At 31.9% G+C, this 19,959-nt stretch overlaps 1 protein-coding gene, 1 long non-coding RNA gene and 1 pseudogene across 3 annotated transcripts; 1 reads left to right on the forward strand and 2 right to left on the reverse strand.

Moving 5' to 3' along the window:
- Positions 1-653: 653 nt before the first annotated feature.
- LOC105139230 (Zn-dependent exopeptidases superfamily protein) lies at positions 654-12,314 on the reverse strand. Of its 2 annotated transcripts, none has more exons than XM_011045603.1 (16): positions 12,096-12,314; positions 11,900-12,007; positions 11,685-11,799; positions 10,691-10,773; positions 10,504-10,580; positions 10,235-10,312; positions 9,644-9,715; positions 9,468-9,541; positions 5,525-5,657; positions 5,345-5,416; positions 4,693-4,812; positions 4,340-4,411; positions 3,310-3,444; positions 2,656-2,740; positions 1,815-2,256; positions 654-1,224 (listed from the first exon to the last, which is right to left on the reverse strand). In XM_011045603.1, the coding sequence occupies exons 1-16, from the start codon at positions 12,169-12,171 to the stop codon at positions 960-962; spliced, it is 2,007 nt and encodes a 668-aa protein (XP_011043905.1). In that variant the 5' UTR covers positions 12,172-12,314; the 3' UTR covers positions 654-959. The 2 variants fall into 2 exon arrangements, with proteins under 2 accessions (XP_011043905.1, XP_011043904.1); XM_011045602.1 differs by having other exon boundaries at positions 11,900-12,013.
- Positions 5,669-6,445, forward strand: LOC105139229 (uncharacterized). The gene is made up of 2 exons (XR_844940.1): positions 5,669-5,820; positions 5,853-6,445. It is a non-coding gene; the product is annotated as an uncharacterized LOC105139229 (long non-coding RNA).
- Positions 12,315-19,130: 6,816 nt separating the features above from the next.
- Positions 19,131-19,959, reverse strand: part of LOC105139254 (1-aminocyclopropane-1-carboxylate oxidase homolog 12-like) — a 10,770-nt pseudogene continuing 9,941 nt past the window's right edge.

The following is a 19,959-nucleotide window of genomic DNA, read 5'->3' on the forward strand; positions in this document are numbered from 1 at the left end:
TTAGAAAAATATGATTTTTAAAATATTTTTTATTTTAAAATATATTAAAATAATAATTTTATTTTAAAAAAATATTTTTCCATTAACATATTAAAAAAACCTGATCATATTAAAAAACCATTTTCAAGCAAAAACAAAAATTCAAAACACAAACAAATTTGTAACTAAAGTGTAACACACACTAAAACACCGTTTGAAAATGTAATTGAATTTTTAAAATTTTGAATTTCTTTTTAAAATTCTTCAAATTAATATTTTTTTATTTTTTTACTATTTTTAATTATTTTAATATATTAATATAAAGAAAAATATTTTTTTAATATTTTTAATATATTTTTAAACAAAACACTTTAAAAAACATTATATACAACAATCTCAAAAAAATCTAAATCTAGTAAGTTAATCTAGAAAACTTAAGTTTCTAGTTAAAAAAAACAGAACTCAAGTTAACTCCAACGGTTCTATTTTAACAAAAACAATTGACTACTAATTCAAACTCTTTTTTAAGTCAATCCACAAGTAGATATGACAAATATGGTTTTATTAGTGAAATAGCAAAGGCCCAGACAGTTGATGTGTCATCATCTCCCAAGACTTCCAACTAGTAAAGTTCTTTGTTCCAATAGGAAGGAGGTTGTAGTTCAACTCTGTCATAATCAAAATTCAAATGCATAACCTGCTTGATTAATTGAACATAACTGGAAAACTATACACTACTAAAGAAAGTAGTCTTGAAATAACGACATGAGAACTGAGCCATTTGAGAAGCTCGACTTCAATGACAGTGTTCCATGTATGATAGAGGATGCAACTCAAATAATGTAGCATCCAGGTCGATGTTCAGAGAAAAAAACTGGTGATTTCAGTAATAGATTGTGATAGAATCGTTTGTTTTTAGATCTGATCCTACCATTTCTATGCAGTATATTCATAAAATTAACCGAAACTAAGATTATTGATCAATCCCGCTTCAAGGCCTTTGCCATACAGGCTCTTGTAAGCACAATTGCGAGGTAAGCCATGACTGTGATGGTAATACCTGCCAGCAAAACTAGACGATCAAAAGCTGCATCCTGCACAGTGTAGACCCGAAGCCTGATTGTGTCCCAGTTGCTCTCCGTCCAGACAGGATCCACCATTCCCATGGGATCAGAAGAATCTGAAGGCAACACATGCCAAGTTTCGGATTCATAGTTCAAGCGTGTTGAATACGCTGGTACGTACCTGTAATGATCAACACCCCTCTCAGAAACAAGCAATCGAAAAGGCAATTGTAATTATTAAAAACTGAATACGGAACCACATTGCAAGTCATTCTTATCCTATCATGTGAGCAGAAGAAAATAAAAAATATCAGCTCCAAAGAGGCATGCTGCTATCCTGTCTATGAAGGCAGTAAAGCATGCAGATGTAATACAGCATATCATGTGATGGCAGGGGAAACAAGAAATCCGCATGGTACCTCAAGTAAATTCCATGCAGGGTACAGTTCATTTTCCATAACATTTTGATCAACATATTCAGCTTCCACTCTTGTGCACAGTAACAGAACATGCAAATCTATTAGTCCTTACTGATCCTTTTGCAGTAAGGTAGGTTCATACTTTGTATGTGGATATGGTGGTAGAGCTAGCCATGGAAGGAAATTTCTAAGTATAGAGTTTGTTGGAGCAAGGCAATACCCCCTATGTGTGCAGAAAAAAGGCTAAGCATCCATTGCTGAGTGCCATCTTTAACCTAGTCTTATCAGCATGCTTATTTAATGTCTCCCCTTGATTACTACTCTGAACTAGCAGCTTCTAGCCAGTAAGTACCTGGTTGTAGAAATTGCACAGACTCCCTTCCCATCTACCTCTGCCTTAATGCACACACCACCTTTGTTGCTGCACTCTTTTGAACAATCAGAGCTTGCATCCTCCATCGAACTAGAAGTTCTATCAGCTAGAAAATTCCATATAAACCTGGAAACATCATCAACATATCCAAGATAGGGATTTGACGAAGGTTCCCCAAGGATAACTCCAACATAGTGGTTTGGGCATTGATTGGTTGGTACTATATAACTTTTCACCAACTCACAAGACAATCCTGGTTCACAGTCCAATAGGCAACTCATCAGTTCTTCAACTAGAGAGGCATTGACATTGATGGCATCAAGAGCTGTGCTGCTTAAATTTTTGTCATCACTTGCAAGGATATAAAGTGTGCGGGCAACAAGAGAAGCAGCTGCCACTATGGCTGAAGAATTTATATTTGCTGCATTCAAGATATAAAACAGTAAACCACCCATTTTTTTTTTAAGGTATCAATCAGATATGTGATTATATATAATTAGATATGAGATTATATATAATTCAGGATAAAAACCCGTTTGACATTATGGTAGCGGTTGCTTTTCAAGGTGTTTTTAACTTGAAAATACATCAAATAATTTTTTTTATTTTTTATAATTTATTCCTGACATCAACCCATCAAAACAATCTAAAAAATACTTAAAAAATAATTTAAAGAAAAAAAATAATTTTTTTTGCAAAAACCACTTTCCAACAGTAAAAACAAACAAGGCCTAAATCTTCTTCTTCTTTTTTTTTTTTTTTTTGGGGGGGGGGGGGGGGTGTGGGGGGGTTGTGAGGACACGAAAGTAAATCAACTCACAAATATCATCCAGGTGACTGTGGTAAAACTTATCAGAGAAAGAAGTATCAAAATCTTCCAATACCATCCCAGAAGTCGAAGGGTTCTGCAGAGAGAAAATCAAACCATAATAACACTCCATGCTTCAATGACATAAATTATTTCTTCTTAAGCTATCAAGCACATGTTGTTTTGTTCTTCTAGTGAAAATGCATGTTCTGTTCACCAAGGCAAAAGAGTGAGAGGATATAATCAATGTAAGCAACTGTTAAAGGCACCATTAAATCAGTTGGAAAATCTTTCATTGGAAAGATTTTCTGTGTTCGAGTTGTTTTTAAAACTCGATATTGCAGTGCATTCATTATGATAAACATGAATGAGTGCAAAGGCAAGAAAAGACACGGGCTGCAGGCTTGTATACTATTCCTCTTCCAAAGCCAACAAATTACATGGACTGGAAGATCTCAAAAAATACATACAATCCCAAATATGGAACATGCCCAACAAGAAACATCACTTAAATGAGCACAAGGTAAACCATGAAAGCAATTAAATACTCTAGCAAACTGTAAACAACAAAAGTCTCCATATAATTCTGTGCATAATCCATGCAAACAAGAAAAATAAATAAACAGATGATGATAATAGAAAATTAAAGATTTCACTTCATAAAACCTTTTTAAGAAATGCCATCAAGGATGATGGGGGTATCCCTGGATTTAAAGGGCTTGCTGATGAAACCGTAATGTTTTCAAGTGAATCTTGAGCATGTTTTAAGGCATTCAATGTTTCATTGGTGGCCAGTGAAACCTGAAATGATAAATACTAGATGAGCAATCTACACTCGCTGGCTATAATCAATTTGAGAAATCACACGAGAACACACATACACACAAGCTTCAAAGGAATTCATGTTCTGAAAATCACAATCAAGCATCTATGAAATCCTAGACAAGATAGAACAAGAAAAACATACTATTGTTGAATAAAAATATTTAACAAATATATCAATTTAAGAAAGAATAGTGCCATGTGGCATTAAAAGGCGGACACAAATATCAGCACCTGCAAATCACTGCCACTGGTTTGCAGGCCCCATAAAATCAATGGCCCTAAGATATTTGTGTTATGATTGTGCCCTCCTTTTTGAGCCAAAAGTCTTTTCCCTTTAAGAAAACAAACCAGCACATTACTTATTTCTTCTAATGATGTACTTGATAATGATGTAATATTACTGTTGAAGCTCTATCACTAAGATAAAATTGAAGTGATTTGAAGTTTGGCTCAGAGTTCTGAAGGGCAAATGCATAGAATGAGTGGAATCCAAGCAGAAAAGACAAGCGGCACCAAATTATGATTCCATCAGCATTCTCAAAGACAAAGCTGCAGTGGAACAAGCCACTTTAACCAAAAAAAGAAGAAGAAAAGAGATAATCAAACAAAACAGACTAATGTAATAAGACCTGCCGGTTTATAAGCTGGGTTCCACCAATATTATAATTCACAAGTTACACCTATATTATAGTTCACCTATAGAACAAAAAAGCAATTGCTTTTTAAAATTTTCATTTTCAATACTGATATGCATAGTATCTTCATTTCATGACTAAAAGAGAGGGGAGAGAGAGAGAGAGACAGAGAAATTCGTTTGGAATTCAAACAAAATATTAAAGAGCTCCAGAAATACAGGATAAAGAGTTCGCACCACAGCTGTGTGAGCAAAAAATGTGCTATTCCCTTGACTGAAGCCCTTTCCAACAGATCCGATTTCTATGACCTATTAGACATCAACAGTTAATGGTTCAATAAGGCATTGATTAAAATGCATGAAGTGCTGAATAAACATGAAAAAATAACTTCACATGAAACTGAAAAATCTGCAACCAAAATAACACAACACTACCCAAATGATCTTCTAACTACAATTGTTTTAATTTCTATCATTGCAGCGGACAAGTGTTTCTGGAACAATATAACAGAAGAGAACCAATAACCTGATAGATTCCTGATAGATAGCAAGTGTGCTTAAGATTGTATTAATGAAGATCACAAGAATACCGTTTCAATCAGACTACTATTGAGCCCATTAACAGCCTCTGATTGTAAATCTAGTTCAAACAAAAATCTCCTGCTACCAAGGTAACCCCATGCCTCCCCTGTGAAAACTGAAAAGACAAGCTGCACCATAATTATGATACTATCAGCATTCTTGGAGGCAAAGCAGCAGTAGAAGTAGCCACCAAAAACATATAAGAGATAATCAAACAAAATAGATAAATGCAATAAGAAGACCACCGGAATATAAAATAGGCTTCCAATAAAATTACAATTCATTAGTTCCTCCTATAATATAATTCACCAGTTGAATGCAAAAGCAATCGCTTCTTTATATTTTTCATTTTCAACGTCCACCGATACATGTTAGTATCTTCATCACAAATTGTGGTGTAGCAGCCATTGATCCTCTGCTACATGCACAGAAACCTTATTATATGCCCAAGGTTTAAGATTTCAGTAAGTTTATACCGCACTGAATCAACAAATCCAGTATAAACAAAACCATGATATTTCAGTGAATCGTATTTTGATGCCAGAAAAACATGAGAACAAAAACAACTGTAGTAAAATGAACACAATCAACTCCTCATTAAAGCCCTTGTACAAATCATCAGAAATTACATTCCACAGAAAGTACCAGTTTCAAACACACCTGTTTACCAAGGCCATCCAAGCCATTTACATGAGAAAGTGAATCAACAGCTGCCAGCAATGCTATCAGTCCCTGAACGTGTTCCCAAAATAATTATCCACTAATTTAGGATAGAAAAGGGATTATCAAGAAATAAATATTCCACAATGAAAGGGTGAGAACTAAAGAACTTGAACTTACAGAAATAGGGGATTCGGCACCTATATTTTTATCACGGAAAAATGAAGCAGAATCCATAGATGCGACAGTTAATATAATTGGCTTGGAGTGATTTGTGGATGAATTATTAATTGGAGGAAGGGACGACCAAACACTGCCCTTCATAAGAGGCACAATTAAGAATGCGGAACAATTATCAGTAAAATTGTTTTCCAAGCATAAAGGGATTGCCATTATAGCACTAATAATTCATGCAAATAAAGCTTAATAAAAAGTGGCGTTAGCCACAAGCAATATAATATATTGTTAATTTAGCAGTTAAGAATATAATATATTGTTAATTTAGCAGTTATGTTCACTTATTCATAGTATCATTAGCCGTAACTGTAGGACTGAGTCCCACTCTATCCGATACATAAATGAACATGTAGAAGTGAGAATTCCCAGTTCCTGGTAAAGCATGTCAACCATAATTAAGTGACCAATTTTAATGGAATTTTACCTTGAAATTTATTGTAGAAAAAGGATAAATTGTGGGACAAAGAACAGTGATAAAATCAACATCAATTATTAACAATAAAATAAAAGAGGGGGTTTTGCTGTACCCCTCCTCGCAAAGGGAATAGTGCTTTGCTCTCCTTTTTTTTCTTTGATTTTTTTTCCAATCAATTTTTTTTTTTAATTTCATTCTTAAATACTAGATTTTTTTTCTATTTAGTTATCACACTCTCATAAAACGGATCCTAGACTTGACGTGTTAACCTAGTTTGGCAGGTTAACCCCATTAACTTATATTTTTTTTTCTTATTTTTTTTTCAATTTCATCCTTTAATATTGATTTGATTGATAATTAAACTCCATAATTTGTTTTGTTTACTTTTCATTTGGTTATCCAGGTCTCATGATTCAAGAATAGTGCTTAATGGGTTAACCTGAGTTAACTTAAGTTGTTTTCTTTTATTTAATTAACTATAAACTAAAAGAGGAAGGGGTTTTATTGTACCCCTCCTCACAAAGAACTATTTATTAGAATAGTGCTTTGCTCTCCCTTTTTTTTCTTTATTATTTTTTTTGAATCAATGTTTTTTTTTTTAATTTTATCCTTTAATATTATTTTTTTTCTATTTAGTTATCACACTCTCATAAAACGGATCCTAGACTTGACGTGTTAACCTAGTTCCTTTAATATAATTTTTTTTTTCTATTTAGTTATCACACTCTCATAACACGAATTTTAGGTTTGATGGGTTAACCTAGTTAACTCAATTTTTTTTCTTTTTTTTTTTCAATTTCATCCTTTAATATAATTTTTTTTTTCTATTTAGTTATCACACTCTCATAACACGAATTTTAGGTTTGATGGGTTAACCTAGTTAACTCAATTTTTTTTCTTTTTTTTTTTTCAATTTCATCCTTTAATATTAATTTTTTTTCTATTTAGTTATCACACTCTCATAACATAGATTCTAGGTTTGACGGGTTAACTCAGTTCACTAAGTTTTTTTTCTTTTTTCTTTTTCAATTTCATCCTTTAATATAATTTTTTTTTTCTATTTAGTTATCACACTCTCATAACACGAATTTTAGGTTTGATGGGTTAACCTAGTTAACTCAAATTTTTTTCTTTTTTTTTTTCAATTTCATCCTTTAATATTAATTTTTTTTCTATTTAGTTATCACACTCTCATGACACGGATTTTAGGTTTGACGGGTTAACTCAGATTTTTTTTAATCTCATCCTTTAATATTGATTTGATTCATAATTAAATTTTGTAATTTGTTTTGTTTACTTTTCATTTGGTTATTCTAGTCTTATGATCTGAGAATAGTGTTTAATAGGTTAATCTGAGTTCACTCGGGTTGTTTTTTTTTGTTTTTTATTTAATTGATTTTTCTTTTAATTTTATCATTCAATATTAGATTGGTTAAGAATTGAGCTTGATAATCTGTTTTGAATTTTTTTAATGGATCAGTTAAGAATTGAACTTGATAATCTGTTTTGAATTTTTTTAATGAGAATATCTTCATCTCAAGATCAAAATCACAGGTTTTAGCATTTTAGCCCTTGTTAAATTAGGTCTTTTTCTTTTTTTCTTTCTAAGAAGTTATATCGGTCTCATAACCCGAGTCACAAGTCATTCAACATTAGAGTTGTTTTTTCTTGGGATGTCTCTATCTTATGACCCAGGTTATAGGTTTGACAGGTTAACCCAATCGACTCATTCTCTCTCTCTCTCTCTTTTATTGACTTTTTTTCAACTCATTCTCTCTCTCTCTTTTATTGACTTTTTTTCTTGAATTAGACTTGATGATTTGTTTTGGTTTGTTTTTTATTAGGTTATCTTGATCTTATAACCCAATAATAGTGCCTAACGGTTAACTTGGGCTAACTTGACTTATTTTTTATGTTATTTTTTAATTAAGATTTTTTAAAAAATTATCATTCAACATTAGATCCAGCATGGATAATTAATAATTAAGCTTTATAATTTGTTTTGACTTTCTTTCTATGAGATTATCCCAGTATCAAGACCAAAGTGGTAGATTTGATAGGTTAATTGGAGTTAAATCTTATCATTTTTTAATTTTTTTCTATAAAGTTATCTCAGTTTAATAACTCAAGTCATGGATTTAATGGATTGGCTTATGTTGTTTTCTATCTTTTTTTAATTGATTTCTTTTTTATTCTCATCCTTTAATATCAGGTTGGTTAAGAATTGAAATTTGTAATTTGTTTCAATTTGCTTTTCATAAGGTTATCTCAGTTTTATGATCCAGGTTGCAAGTTTGACATATTAACTCAAGTTGTTTTTAGGTCATTTTTTAATTAATTTTTATTTTCAACCTTCGATATTGGTTTGATTGAAAATTAAGTTTTATAATTTATTTTGATTTGCTTTATGTAAGGCTATCATAGTTTTATAACCCGAGTCACGAATTTGACACATTAACCCGAGTTTTTAAAGGTCAATCTAATATGTTGTTATTTTAATATTAAAAAAAGATATCATCTTGAAATTTTGTTTAGTCAAATATTATTTTCACGGGTTGTATTGTTTTTGGACCAATAAAGTCAACCAGGTTATATAAGGTAAAACCTCACATGATTTTTTTTTTGCTAATGGTTTTTTTTTTTTTTTGCTAGAAAAAAAAACACTAGCAACATTTGAATATTTTTTTATGTTCAAGAGTTTTTTTTTTTTTTTGCTAGAAAAAAAAACACTAGCAACATTTGAATATTTTTTTATGTTCAAGAAAAAGTTGACTTGACCCACAACGTAGCATGGGTCAATCATCTAGTCAATTGACTATTATCAAAATGACAATTTTATCTCTAAAGTTGAAAAACATAACCTAAAAGGATAAGAAACTACTGAATAGAAAACCAAATTGTTACTAAATAAGATATAAGATAACCTTCTTATTAAGATTGCTCTACTCTAATAGGAAATAATTTGATTCACTAATAACAAATAAAAACCACAAATAACAAAATAAAGCCAAAAAATCATATGGTGATAAAATGATCCTAGAAGTCTTGTTTGGTTCTCTATTAGAGTTCCAAACAAGATGAGCCTGAGATTACTAATTATTAGTTAAGTTACTATGTGCCTAGAATCTATCAATACCATGTGTTCTTCCTATCACTAAGAGTACTTATTGAATCTATCAATACCATGTGTTCTTCCTATCACTAAGAGTACTTATTGAATCTATCAATACCATGTGTTCTTCCTATCACTAAGAGTACTTATTGAATCTATCAATACCATGTGTTCTTCCTATCACTAAGAGTAATTACATTTTCTCTATCTCAAGTTCATCAAGGCAAACAGGCATGTGCTACATGAAGAAAAGTTACATGAACTTGCAAGCTTAAATTGATGCCAGAGATTACCACCATATGGTTTTACAAGTCAAAAACACCACCAAGATAAGAGAGCACAAATGGAAGATTACCTACCTGTATCCACCTAATGGAAAGCAAGTCTGTTCTTGTAAACAGGATTCTGAATCATGTGTACCAGATTTTGTTGTCTATTTAAAGACAAGTGAATTACAGAATCAGAAGTATTCACCTTATACAGTTAATTGATAAGGAAAGAGAATTTGTTGTACTGAAGGTGCAGAATCAAGTACCTGCATCACTGAATCAAACTCAACCACATCTGCGGTATAATCATTCCTTTTCTTCTCATTGTTCATGGCAACCTTCATGGATATGTGACATAATAAAATGCAAGTTAGACCAAAACTAAAATACCCCATGAAAAAACAATCAAAATATAATCCATAAAAAAACATACAAAACGTGTAATGTTACATGGGAACCGTTTGTAATTCGTTACACATATGCAAAAAATTGTTTTCACAATTCATAAAGTCCATAGCACTGCAACTGATGAGGTGCATGCCACAATCACTGCTTCAAATTGACTTATTTTTCTCAGTTGATAAAACTTGAACAGTTCGCTGACTGCTTAGTCAACCTCTGTTTTCAATGTTAAAGCACATGCTTGGTACATTCTCCTTATTGAAAGATTCTCAAATTCATACCCACAAATACTTCACTGAGGATCCACACATCAAAATTGCTAAAGTTCATCAAATTTTACAGACTAATGAACACCACCTACTAAATTATCAAATTTGTCAATACTCTATAGCAACCTACTAACATGGACCAACAAATCATTACAGGGATGTCTTGCCAGTAACTACATGTTTTACCTCCTGCACCAACTGTGCACCACCCTCAGTGAGTAAGAAAACAGGAAAATGGTAAGCTCTCCACATCATACCAGATCCCTGCACATGCAAAATGATGATGCATTAGCTAGTGAAGCAGCTGTGCAAAATAGAATGGGTCTAAATGTATTCATGAGTTTGATTTACTGTTTGATGACCATTAGATATAATTATCATATAGTTTCCACAGACCAACTACTTATAAGCTATAACTTTATGAAGCTTTGGTTGTAAGTTGTAACATATCATACAATTGGGTTCCATTCATAGTTGATGCTTTTGTAAGGTGCGAATTCAGCTCCTGGGAACTTTTGGTCTGGAGAAAATCCTGCAACAAAGCGAAACATTCACTGTTAGCATTTAGCAGCACATAACTGTAAGGTATTCCCACAATATCTAGATGAAAAAGGATGATAACTAGTAGAAGCCTACATTTACCTTTTAATTTGATTTGTGTGTCCATCCCTTGTTCAACTAAAACACCACCAATGTTCTTGGCAAAACTTGAATCATTTGATATTCTGAAGCAGAAACAGATATCTGACATTATATTATCAGATATATTATGCCTTCACTGAATAATAAACCCAGAAACATGGTCCAAAGCAACATGAATAAAATAATATTCCAGCAAAATATTGTTTGAAGAAATTTACAACTTGACTTAATTTCATAAACAACAGTAACATGCTGTATAACTAAAACCATCCTCCCACCTCCCCATCCCCTTCAAAAAAAAAAGTGTAAAAATTCAAAATGCTGGTTTTACACTTCATATGAAGGGCTAGAACCAATTTGAAGAAACTCTAGTAAATGAATAAATTTTATTGCTTCAAATACATATTTCCACATCGCTGCCCTTGCTTTGCCTGGAACCAACAAAGATTCTCTGCTTTCCTAGTCCCTAGTTAAATGACAGCATATCTCAACACCAGCATTAATTGATCCAACAAGCCAACCTTTTCCCAGACCAACCTCTAAACCTGGAGAAACATTAGTAGTCAGAATGCCACTAACCATTCTGTATGCATCAAAATAACCATTGTGCTCCTTTCCACGTTGCTTTTTTTTACCAGAACAAACAGCATAAGATCTATCCACTTATTGTCACAGTTTTTACATGTCATGAGCGGGGGGAAACCCTTCAATTAAGAATGCTTTAACAAGTATTAAAAAATTCCAAAGCTAAGCAAGCTTACTCCACGCCACTCAAAACCTCAAAAAGAATTTCAGATTTACCTAATCTGAAAATTCATAAAAAACAACATACTTAAAACATAAATTTGTCATCTTTACTGAATAAAATTAAAAATAAAACGATCACATAATTCATTCTTAGCCTCCTTGCAACCCAAAAAATTTAAGTAAAACCCATGTAAAATTCTTGTTATAGAATGGAAATAGATACATCAATAGATACACAGATACGCACCTGCCAACAAGTTCAAGAAACTCATCTAAGGACACCAAAACTGCAGAAGGCTTCCTAACTTCATTAACATTCTTGTATCTTACAACCGGAGCAACCACCTTATCTCGTCCGGGATCTACACATATTAATCAAAGCAATCACTAACAAACGAAATTAAAATCCCATTAAAATGAAAAACAGATTGAGTCTTTAGGTTATAAATTCCTAATACTTACTTGAACAGCCAATTTCTCCAGTAAGATTGAGTAATCTAACACAAGGGTATCCATCAAAATCCACATACATTGACTTTGTTAGATCAGGAACTGACTCCATTGAATTTACTGAACCTAGAAAAATTAAAAATTAGTAATTGAAAACACAAGGTGGTAGTAGTAATGAAGAAATTGAGAGAATTGTTGAAGAACTGACCAGAGAAAGAGAGGGGAAAGTGAGAAATGAAGAGACAAAGAAGAAATGGAAGAAGACAAGGAAGGTCCGTGGCCATGTCGATGTTTAATTTATGGATTTTTGTGGATAAAATTGGAAACCCTAGGTCATAACCCTAACAGTGAATTCAAGCAGAGAAGAAGACCCTCTCTCCCTCTCTCTCTGAGTTCAAAAGCTGACTAGCGAGAAGAAGACATCGACTTAACACGGGAAGGAAACAAGGACCGTTTCTTTTGGGTCCAATAGAAGAGCCGGGCCTTGCCTGGGCTGAACAAACCTTACGACGCTCATTAAAGTTATAAATATGAAACCATCCCATCCTCACAAGTCGATGACCCACTAACTTGAATCTAGCTCAGATTAAGTTTTAAATTAAGTTAGGTAAAAATTAATCTAATATGATGAGTAAATTTATAATCTATTATAATTTTGTTTTATTTTTAAAATAAAATTTAAAATTATATCATTTTAATTAAAAATTTATTAAAATAATAACATTTTAAACTAATCCAAATTATCTATATTAAATAATTCAATTCATGACCTAAATTTGGACTAGATTAAATTTATTTTATAGTGGAAGCATCCGATCACTAAAGCTCCATGATATTGGGAGGATTAAATATCATTGTCTTTTTGGGATGGTAAGCTAGATCTTGAACTCATTCTTATAACTTTCAGTTTTTATAAATAACAACATTAAAATTCATAACTGTTTATCTATTTGCTCAATTTTCTAGAAGAATGTTACTTGATTTTGTTAAACCTGATTTATAGATAGAAGGTGAGCGAATACATCAGACACATGAAAAAAGTTTATAAGACATTATCTAAACTCTTATCAAAGGCATTCAATCTTTGCTATGACTATTTTTCAAGCATAAAATGCATGGAAACTTAAACTTTGTTGTGTAATTATTACATTGCTTGTCATAAACTAGAAGATCTGACAATCAGTACTACATATAATATAGATCCATCTTTTCTAACTATACTTATGCAAGATGATATAAGTGGCTTACAAGTTTATCACCAAAACTAATAGATTGATATCCCCCCTAAACACGATGCTCTTATGATAACATATAGATCCATCTTTTCTAATTATACTTATGCAAGATGGTATAAGTGGCTTACAAGTTCATCACCAAAACTAATGGATTGATGTCCCCCCTAAACACGATGCTCTTATGATAAATACAAAGAACTTTATATTGGTAAAATTCTATTTCCTTGACATTGATCTTAGTACTTGCCCCTGTATACTTTTTTCATCATAGTTTCTATATTTATAGGTCCCAAAGCATACATGGTGTTCAACAAATGCTAAATTGGAAATATAAATTAAATATTTATACAATGGAGTGGTAATGATATATTTATCTTCTTGTCCTAAAGTATCCTTTTACACTTAGTGAATTTCTCTTATGTGGTGAAGCAATATAATTGTTTTTTAAAGTAAATCATAACATGGTAATGTTGATTCAACATTTTAATCACAAACATTAGAACCCTTTATAGCTTAGAAGAACTAAAAAAATCAATAGACTCTTGCACACAAAAACACTTTATAAACATTTTTGTTTGTCATTTTCTCTTTGTAAAAATAGTCAAAAAAACATCATTAAGCTTGCATTTTTAAAATACAAAGTAGTGTAAAAAACATCATTAAGCTTGCATTTCATCACTAAAATGAAAAATTTAATCTACTTATTGTTTTTCACTATTAAATTATTTTATTTTAAGTTAAAAAAATTATCTGAGATATCCTAAAAATATCGATTTTATTATTTTTTTCATAGTTGATTACCAATGACAAGTTTAGAAATGTGGAGCATAAATTTGTTGTTAGATTTAGAACATCAATTGGGTGTTTTTTCTATCAAAATATAGTGGATACATTCAAGCTATATGGGGTAATCAAGAAGCTTCTGTCTGATAACTCAATTTGATACTATCAAGAATTTTCAAGTGGTTAAAAGACCTTTGAGAAATGCCTTTTATATTTTCAAAGTTCTCTACTAGCTATTAACTACGAGTTGCTTGAACCTCTGGGATCACCTCCTTTTGAAAATGTGATTTGGATCCTTTTATATTTTTAATCTTTCAAATTTAACCATTGATTTTGAATTCAATAATATTAGTTAAATGAAAAAAGAATAAAATAATAAGGAATTAAGCTTTACTAGCTAGATTAATTGAAATGGGCAAAAAAAGGTCACAGGTGTTAAACTTGCAAAGATTTTTTAGAAAAAAATGTTTTTCTTGATGGAGAATTTTTATTGTATAGAAAGAGTATAAAATCTGTATAAGTTGATTTCTAGCCTCTAGAATATTAAAACTACTATATAAAATTAGTCTACAAAGTATATCTTAATAAAGGAAAGATTTACAAACAAAGAAATTAATTTTCAAAGCTTTATAAGGTATAGAATTTGTTGCCTTTAAATAACTAACTTACTTTCCTTTGACATATCCTTCAAATTAATGTTGGTCAATCTACAAGCATCAATTTGCTAATAAGAAAATGATGTTGCGGGCATGTCATGGTTTTGATAAAGATATTTACGATCTATAAAGTAGTAGAGATATATGGAAAGGTAATAACTTTGCAGTCAACAACCTCCTAAATAGAGTGACAATCAACATCTATATGCTTTGTTGCCTCATGGTGGAAAGAGATGTTAGGTTGGGTGATGGTTACATAGATAACACTATTGACCAGCTTTCAATAGAGAGTGGGATCCTCAAGAAGGTCCCTTTTATCACTCTAATATTTAATTTTAATTTCTATAAGAATGTAAAAAAAATAGAGTTTGTGAACCACGTTAACTAAATGAAATTCTAAATATACTTATGTTAATTTAAAAGATACTTTGAAACTCACGATGCACCTTTAACCTAAAAAATAGATGAGTTATTTAAGGTCTTTCATGTTGAAAGTAGAATGCATCAATTTTTAATCTCATAGATAACTGTCATATCAAAACTAGTGACAATGTCATCTACATGAATAATGAGCATCATTATACCATTAGATGTTCTTTATAGAAAAATAAAAGAGTCATAATGACTATGAGTGAATGAAAACCTAACAAGAGTGGTGTAAAAATTTTCAAACCATGTTTTTGGTGTTTGTTTCAAACCATATAAAAAATAATTTAATTTAAAAACATCGGTAAGTGGGGAAATAGGCATGCCAAAGGGGTTCATACAAACCTCCTCCTTATGATCATCGTGTAGAAATGTATTTTTAACATTCATTTAATGTAAAGTCTGGGATTAAAAGTTAGCAATGGATATGATCGTGCACACAATGGTCATCTTGGTAATTAGTGCAAATATCTTGTCATAACCCAATTTTTGATGACATAAAATTAAAAAAACAATGAATGAAAATTGAGGTTTGGCTCAAGACAACACAAATTGGAAGCTTTAAGGGTTTAATCATGTTGGATTTATGACTTTGGAATTAATTTTGAAAGAACTAGAAAGAATTAACTGGTATGGGGTTCCAATTAAACTTTGATTGTGTTTAATTAATGATATCGATAATTTGATTGAAGAATGAATAAGTTTGAGGACTTAATTAAGCTTAGAGTTAGTTTAATTAACAAAATCAAGAGCATAATTGAATAAATATTAAATTTTTGAGTTAATTAAGGACAAAATTACAAGTGATTAAGGTCCAAGGACCGTTTTGTAAAAGGCACTGAAATTTTGTTTAAGGGTCTGATTAGAAAACTTAGAGGACCAAATTGAGAAATGGTCATTTCCCATCCAAAACGCATCATTTCAAGCATGCATCATTTCTCTTCTTCTTCCTCGGACGCTGAAAGCTAGCCTGCACAAAAGGAATCGAAATGGTGAAACACCGGCATCCTAGTTCGACCAAAATTCTATTTGCAAATCTTATCTTTGCGAAGATTACAACCCTAGAGAGATAAGGATAAATTTCTCACACCTTCATGATTACAAAAGGGAGTCCAACAGAGGTGGGATTATTGGTGCCTCAATCCGGTTGAAACACAATGTCCCCAGGCCTTATCATGGTCCTGGGAAGATAAGCAGCATGGAAGCCTATAAAAGGCAAACGAGCTGGTAGAAAAGGAAGGGGGGAGGAAGAAAAACAGAGCACAAAAAAAAAGAAAAAAAAAAGCAAAGGAGAGTATATGGAGAAAAAAAAACCAAAAAGAAACTAAAGAAATAGAAGGAGATAGAACGTAGAAGACCAAAACAAAAAGGAACAACAGAAAACTAGAAAGCAAGAATGTTGTCAAACATCAGTAATTTCAAGTAAATTTTCTGCAAAAACCAAGTAAATCTTTTGTTTTCCCCCCGCTCTCCACTCTCATTCACTAGAAATTATTCACTCTGTATTTTTAATTACCCCACCCCTGTAGCAAGCATGGGTGAATAGTTCACACATGCTTGCAGCCAAAGAAAGTAAACCGGTTGGGTTACTAATTTGAACTAATAACCGGGCCAGCAGCTTAGTTTAGTTCAAACTATATGATTGGGCTAGACCCTGCCCTAAAAAAAAGTAAAAAAGAAATAGGTCGGGTCTGGGTTTTAAGCCCATCTGGCTCAAATTGTGTTTACTATGGGTGTGTTTGGCAAAACACACCCTTATGCCTTGATCATAACTTTTTTGCCCATTCTAATTTGATATTTCACCAAAAGATCCACTTTTCGATATCAGAAAATTTCAAAAATATTTGGGTATCTTCTTTGATTTATTTGTGGGCCCCTCACATGTTTATTTATTTTTTTCTTTGTGTTTTGTATTTTTTCAGCTATGTGCTCAATCTATGGATTATTACTGGTAAACACAAATTTGTAGTGCAATCCTTTTTTATTTCCATCTAAAAAGGGCAAAAAGTGATAAAAGGATAGAGAAAAAAAGAAAATGACATTGAAAATTTCTTCTTTAAATTTATTTTTTGCAAAATTATTCACTGACGCTAGAATTAAGAATATCATAATTTTTTAGATTTTTAGGATATTTACCAGTATTAGAGTTGGAAATATTCATAGGAATTGTTCACTGATGCATGAACATAAAAAAAAAAAAGGAAAAAAAGAGAATAAATCATTAACAATTTAGACAAAACAAGTAATGCATCTTACTTCAGATAGGACGCTTAAGGAATGATAGTATCTTTCCTTTTACGTACCAGTCTCATTCTATAGAATCTTTGTTAACCAGTTAGGGCTCCTAGTGACCATAATACTAGGTAGCGACTCCTTGAACTAGACTTTTCCCCCTAAAAGAACAAGATACCATATATCTATTTTTTTTCCATGAGATTATTTTTTAATCGGTCGTTACGATGTCTAGGTGTGATATAGCTCATCGTAGTCTAGGCCATACTTTTATTTGTTGCTAATAACCACTAACCGAGCCTTATAATAATCTACAAATCCATTAAAACAAAGCTTTATAGAAAACACTCACTTACTCTTAATAAGTTTTGTAGATAGAGGACACATAACAACATCCTAAATGTGATTTTCTTCTAGTGCTAGAAGTTTTATTCCAATAGGATTTTGCCAACACTCATTCATCATTGCTTGTTTGTATCTTGAAATAATAGGAATAAAAAACAAAGTGGTTGTTAAGGATAACAAAGTTTCAAAACTAAATCTATTTAAGGATTTACAAACCCGAGTATTATGTTTGAAAGGAGTAGGTGTAATTATTGGAATAAAATCAGTAGTCGAAGGATGATATGAAGAGGGCTTCAGAGGTGTAGGAATCTAAGTTGATAGGGAGCAAAATCATCGCTAGTATAATAGAAGAGGATTAAAAGTTATCATATCTACAAAATGGTTAGTAAATAATTATAAAATATAGAATATAGGGGAAATAGGATCATGATAAGTTTGCAAAAATAAATGATTTTCTAGAAAAATAACATTTTTAGAAATCCAAAAAGACCTATATTTGAATTATAGAAAAGAAACCCTTATGTGGTGTATAAAATATCCTAAAAAAGCACATTGGACAGATTGAGTTGTGAGTTTTACGTGTTCATGTGTAGAAAGGCGAACATAACACACATTTATAGGTATGAAAGGTAGAATAGGTCAGAGTATAACCAAATAATTGAATGAAAAAAGATTTGTGATGTATTAAAAGAAAAGACAATATGTTTGTAAGATAGACGATAATGAAGAGAGCTTTACACTAAAGCCTAAAAGGCATAAATGACTCTAATAATAAGGCGCATAAAATACCAAGAAAGTGTCAATTTTTTCTTTAGCTGCCCTATTTTGTTAGGGGGCTAAGGGATAAGATGTTTGAAAGATTATACCATAAGTTTATAGGTATTCCTGTAACAAATGAGACATGTATTAACCCTTATTGTTGCTATCCAATTTTTCACTTATATTTTTGATAAACTTTCAAAAAAAAACAAAAATAGCAAAAAAAAAACAATGAAAACCCTAAAAAATATATTTTTCATATATTTGCATCGTTTTTAGCATTTTCAACGTTGTCTCAGAAGAATTTAAATTTTCAAAGGTATTTTGAACACGTTTAGCTTTTAACATGTTAATTTTACAATCACTGATTTTCTTTGTTGAGTCGACGTAAATAGTGCTCACTTTCAAAAATACAAAAAAATAAGAAAAAAATCAAAATTGACAAAAAATAAAGTTGAGGGATCAATGTGTTTTGAGGAACAAACCATTTTACCTATAAATAGAGGTCACAACACACACTTAAAAGGTGGGAGAAAAATTTGAAGGCATAGGGACGGAGAAAATTTTGAGGGAAAACAAAAAAAAAACCCTAAACCTAATCATTTTCTTTTTTCTTAGTTGCAGCCCCTCCTATATTTTGACAAAAAAAAAAAAAACCACTGCCCACCACACTTCCCGAACCCCTTTCCCCAGCCAAGGAAAGAGAGGCTGCTGCTCTTCCTCTTCACAATAGTCATCCCTATCTTCCCTACCCTAGACGACTCTCCAACTCTCTAGACCAACCCTAAAAAAGCTGTTAATTCAGCCTTATAGAGAGGCGACTCCCCTCTCTTTCCCACATTGCCTCTCATCTTCGACTTTCAGCACCGAAGCCTTCCCCTTAATAGTGTCTTCATCTTTCTCGGTTCCCTTCAGCTCCAGCTCTACAGATCGGCCTTCAGCAATAACCAAAATCGATGATCAAACAATACTCCTTTCTCTTCCATTACCATCGCCCAAACATGATAGAAACCCAGTCGCTGACAGTCTCTTGGCCTCCCCGCTAGCTACTTGAAACAAAGGAGAAAGGGGAAACAAAAGGAAAGAAAATAGGTTTGAAGAGAAAGAAACGGATCTACAAAAGGAGAAGGGATAAATACAGATATGAAAACAAGGAAAGAAAAACTAAAATCGACTGCTTGTGGCATTTGTGGGTGTTTTGCAGGTCACACCAGCGAGGAAAGAAAGATGGGAGGAAATCGTGACTAAACCCCTAACTTGCCTGGGTTTTCTTGTGGCAGCGCCTGAACCCATGCATCGCTAGTGGCGGTGGAACATATAGGAGACGTGCCGCCACTGTTTTTATGGTCCAAAAGCCTTCCTAGTAGTTTTCCTAGATTTTTTGGGGCTATTATATAATTTTTTATTTGTGTAATGTGTTGTTTGTTTTATTTTAATTTTTTGTTAATTGTAATTACATATGGGTGTATGAAAAAATATAATAAAAAAGATGTGTATGCATTTGTATTTTTTATGATTGTTATTGAATTATAAAATTAAAAAGATAAAAAAATAAATTTTATGTTTTAATTTATATATGGTCATGTATTTGAAGGACAAATAAAATCATGTTGTATTTTCCATGAAAATTTAAGAA

Source organism: Populus euphratica, unplaced genomic scaffold, assembly GCF_000495115.2.
Source record: "Populus euphratica unplaced genomic scaffold, PopEup_1.0 scaffold89.1, whole genome shotgun sequence".
In the NCBI taxonomy this organism is placed as follows: Eukaryota; Viridiplantae; Streptophyta; class Magnoliopsida; order Malpighiales; family Salicaceae; genus Populus; species Populus euphratica.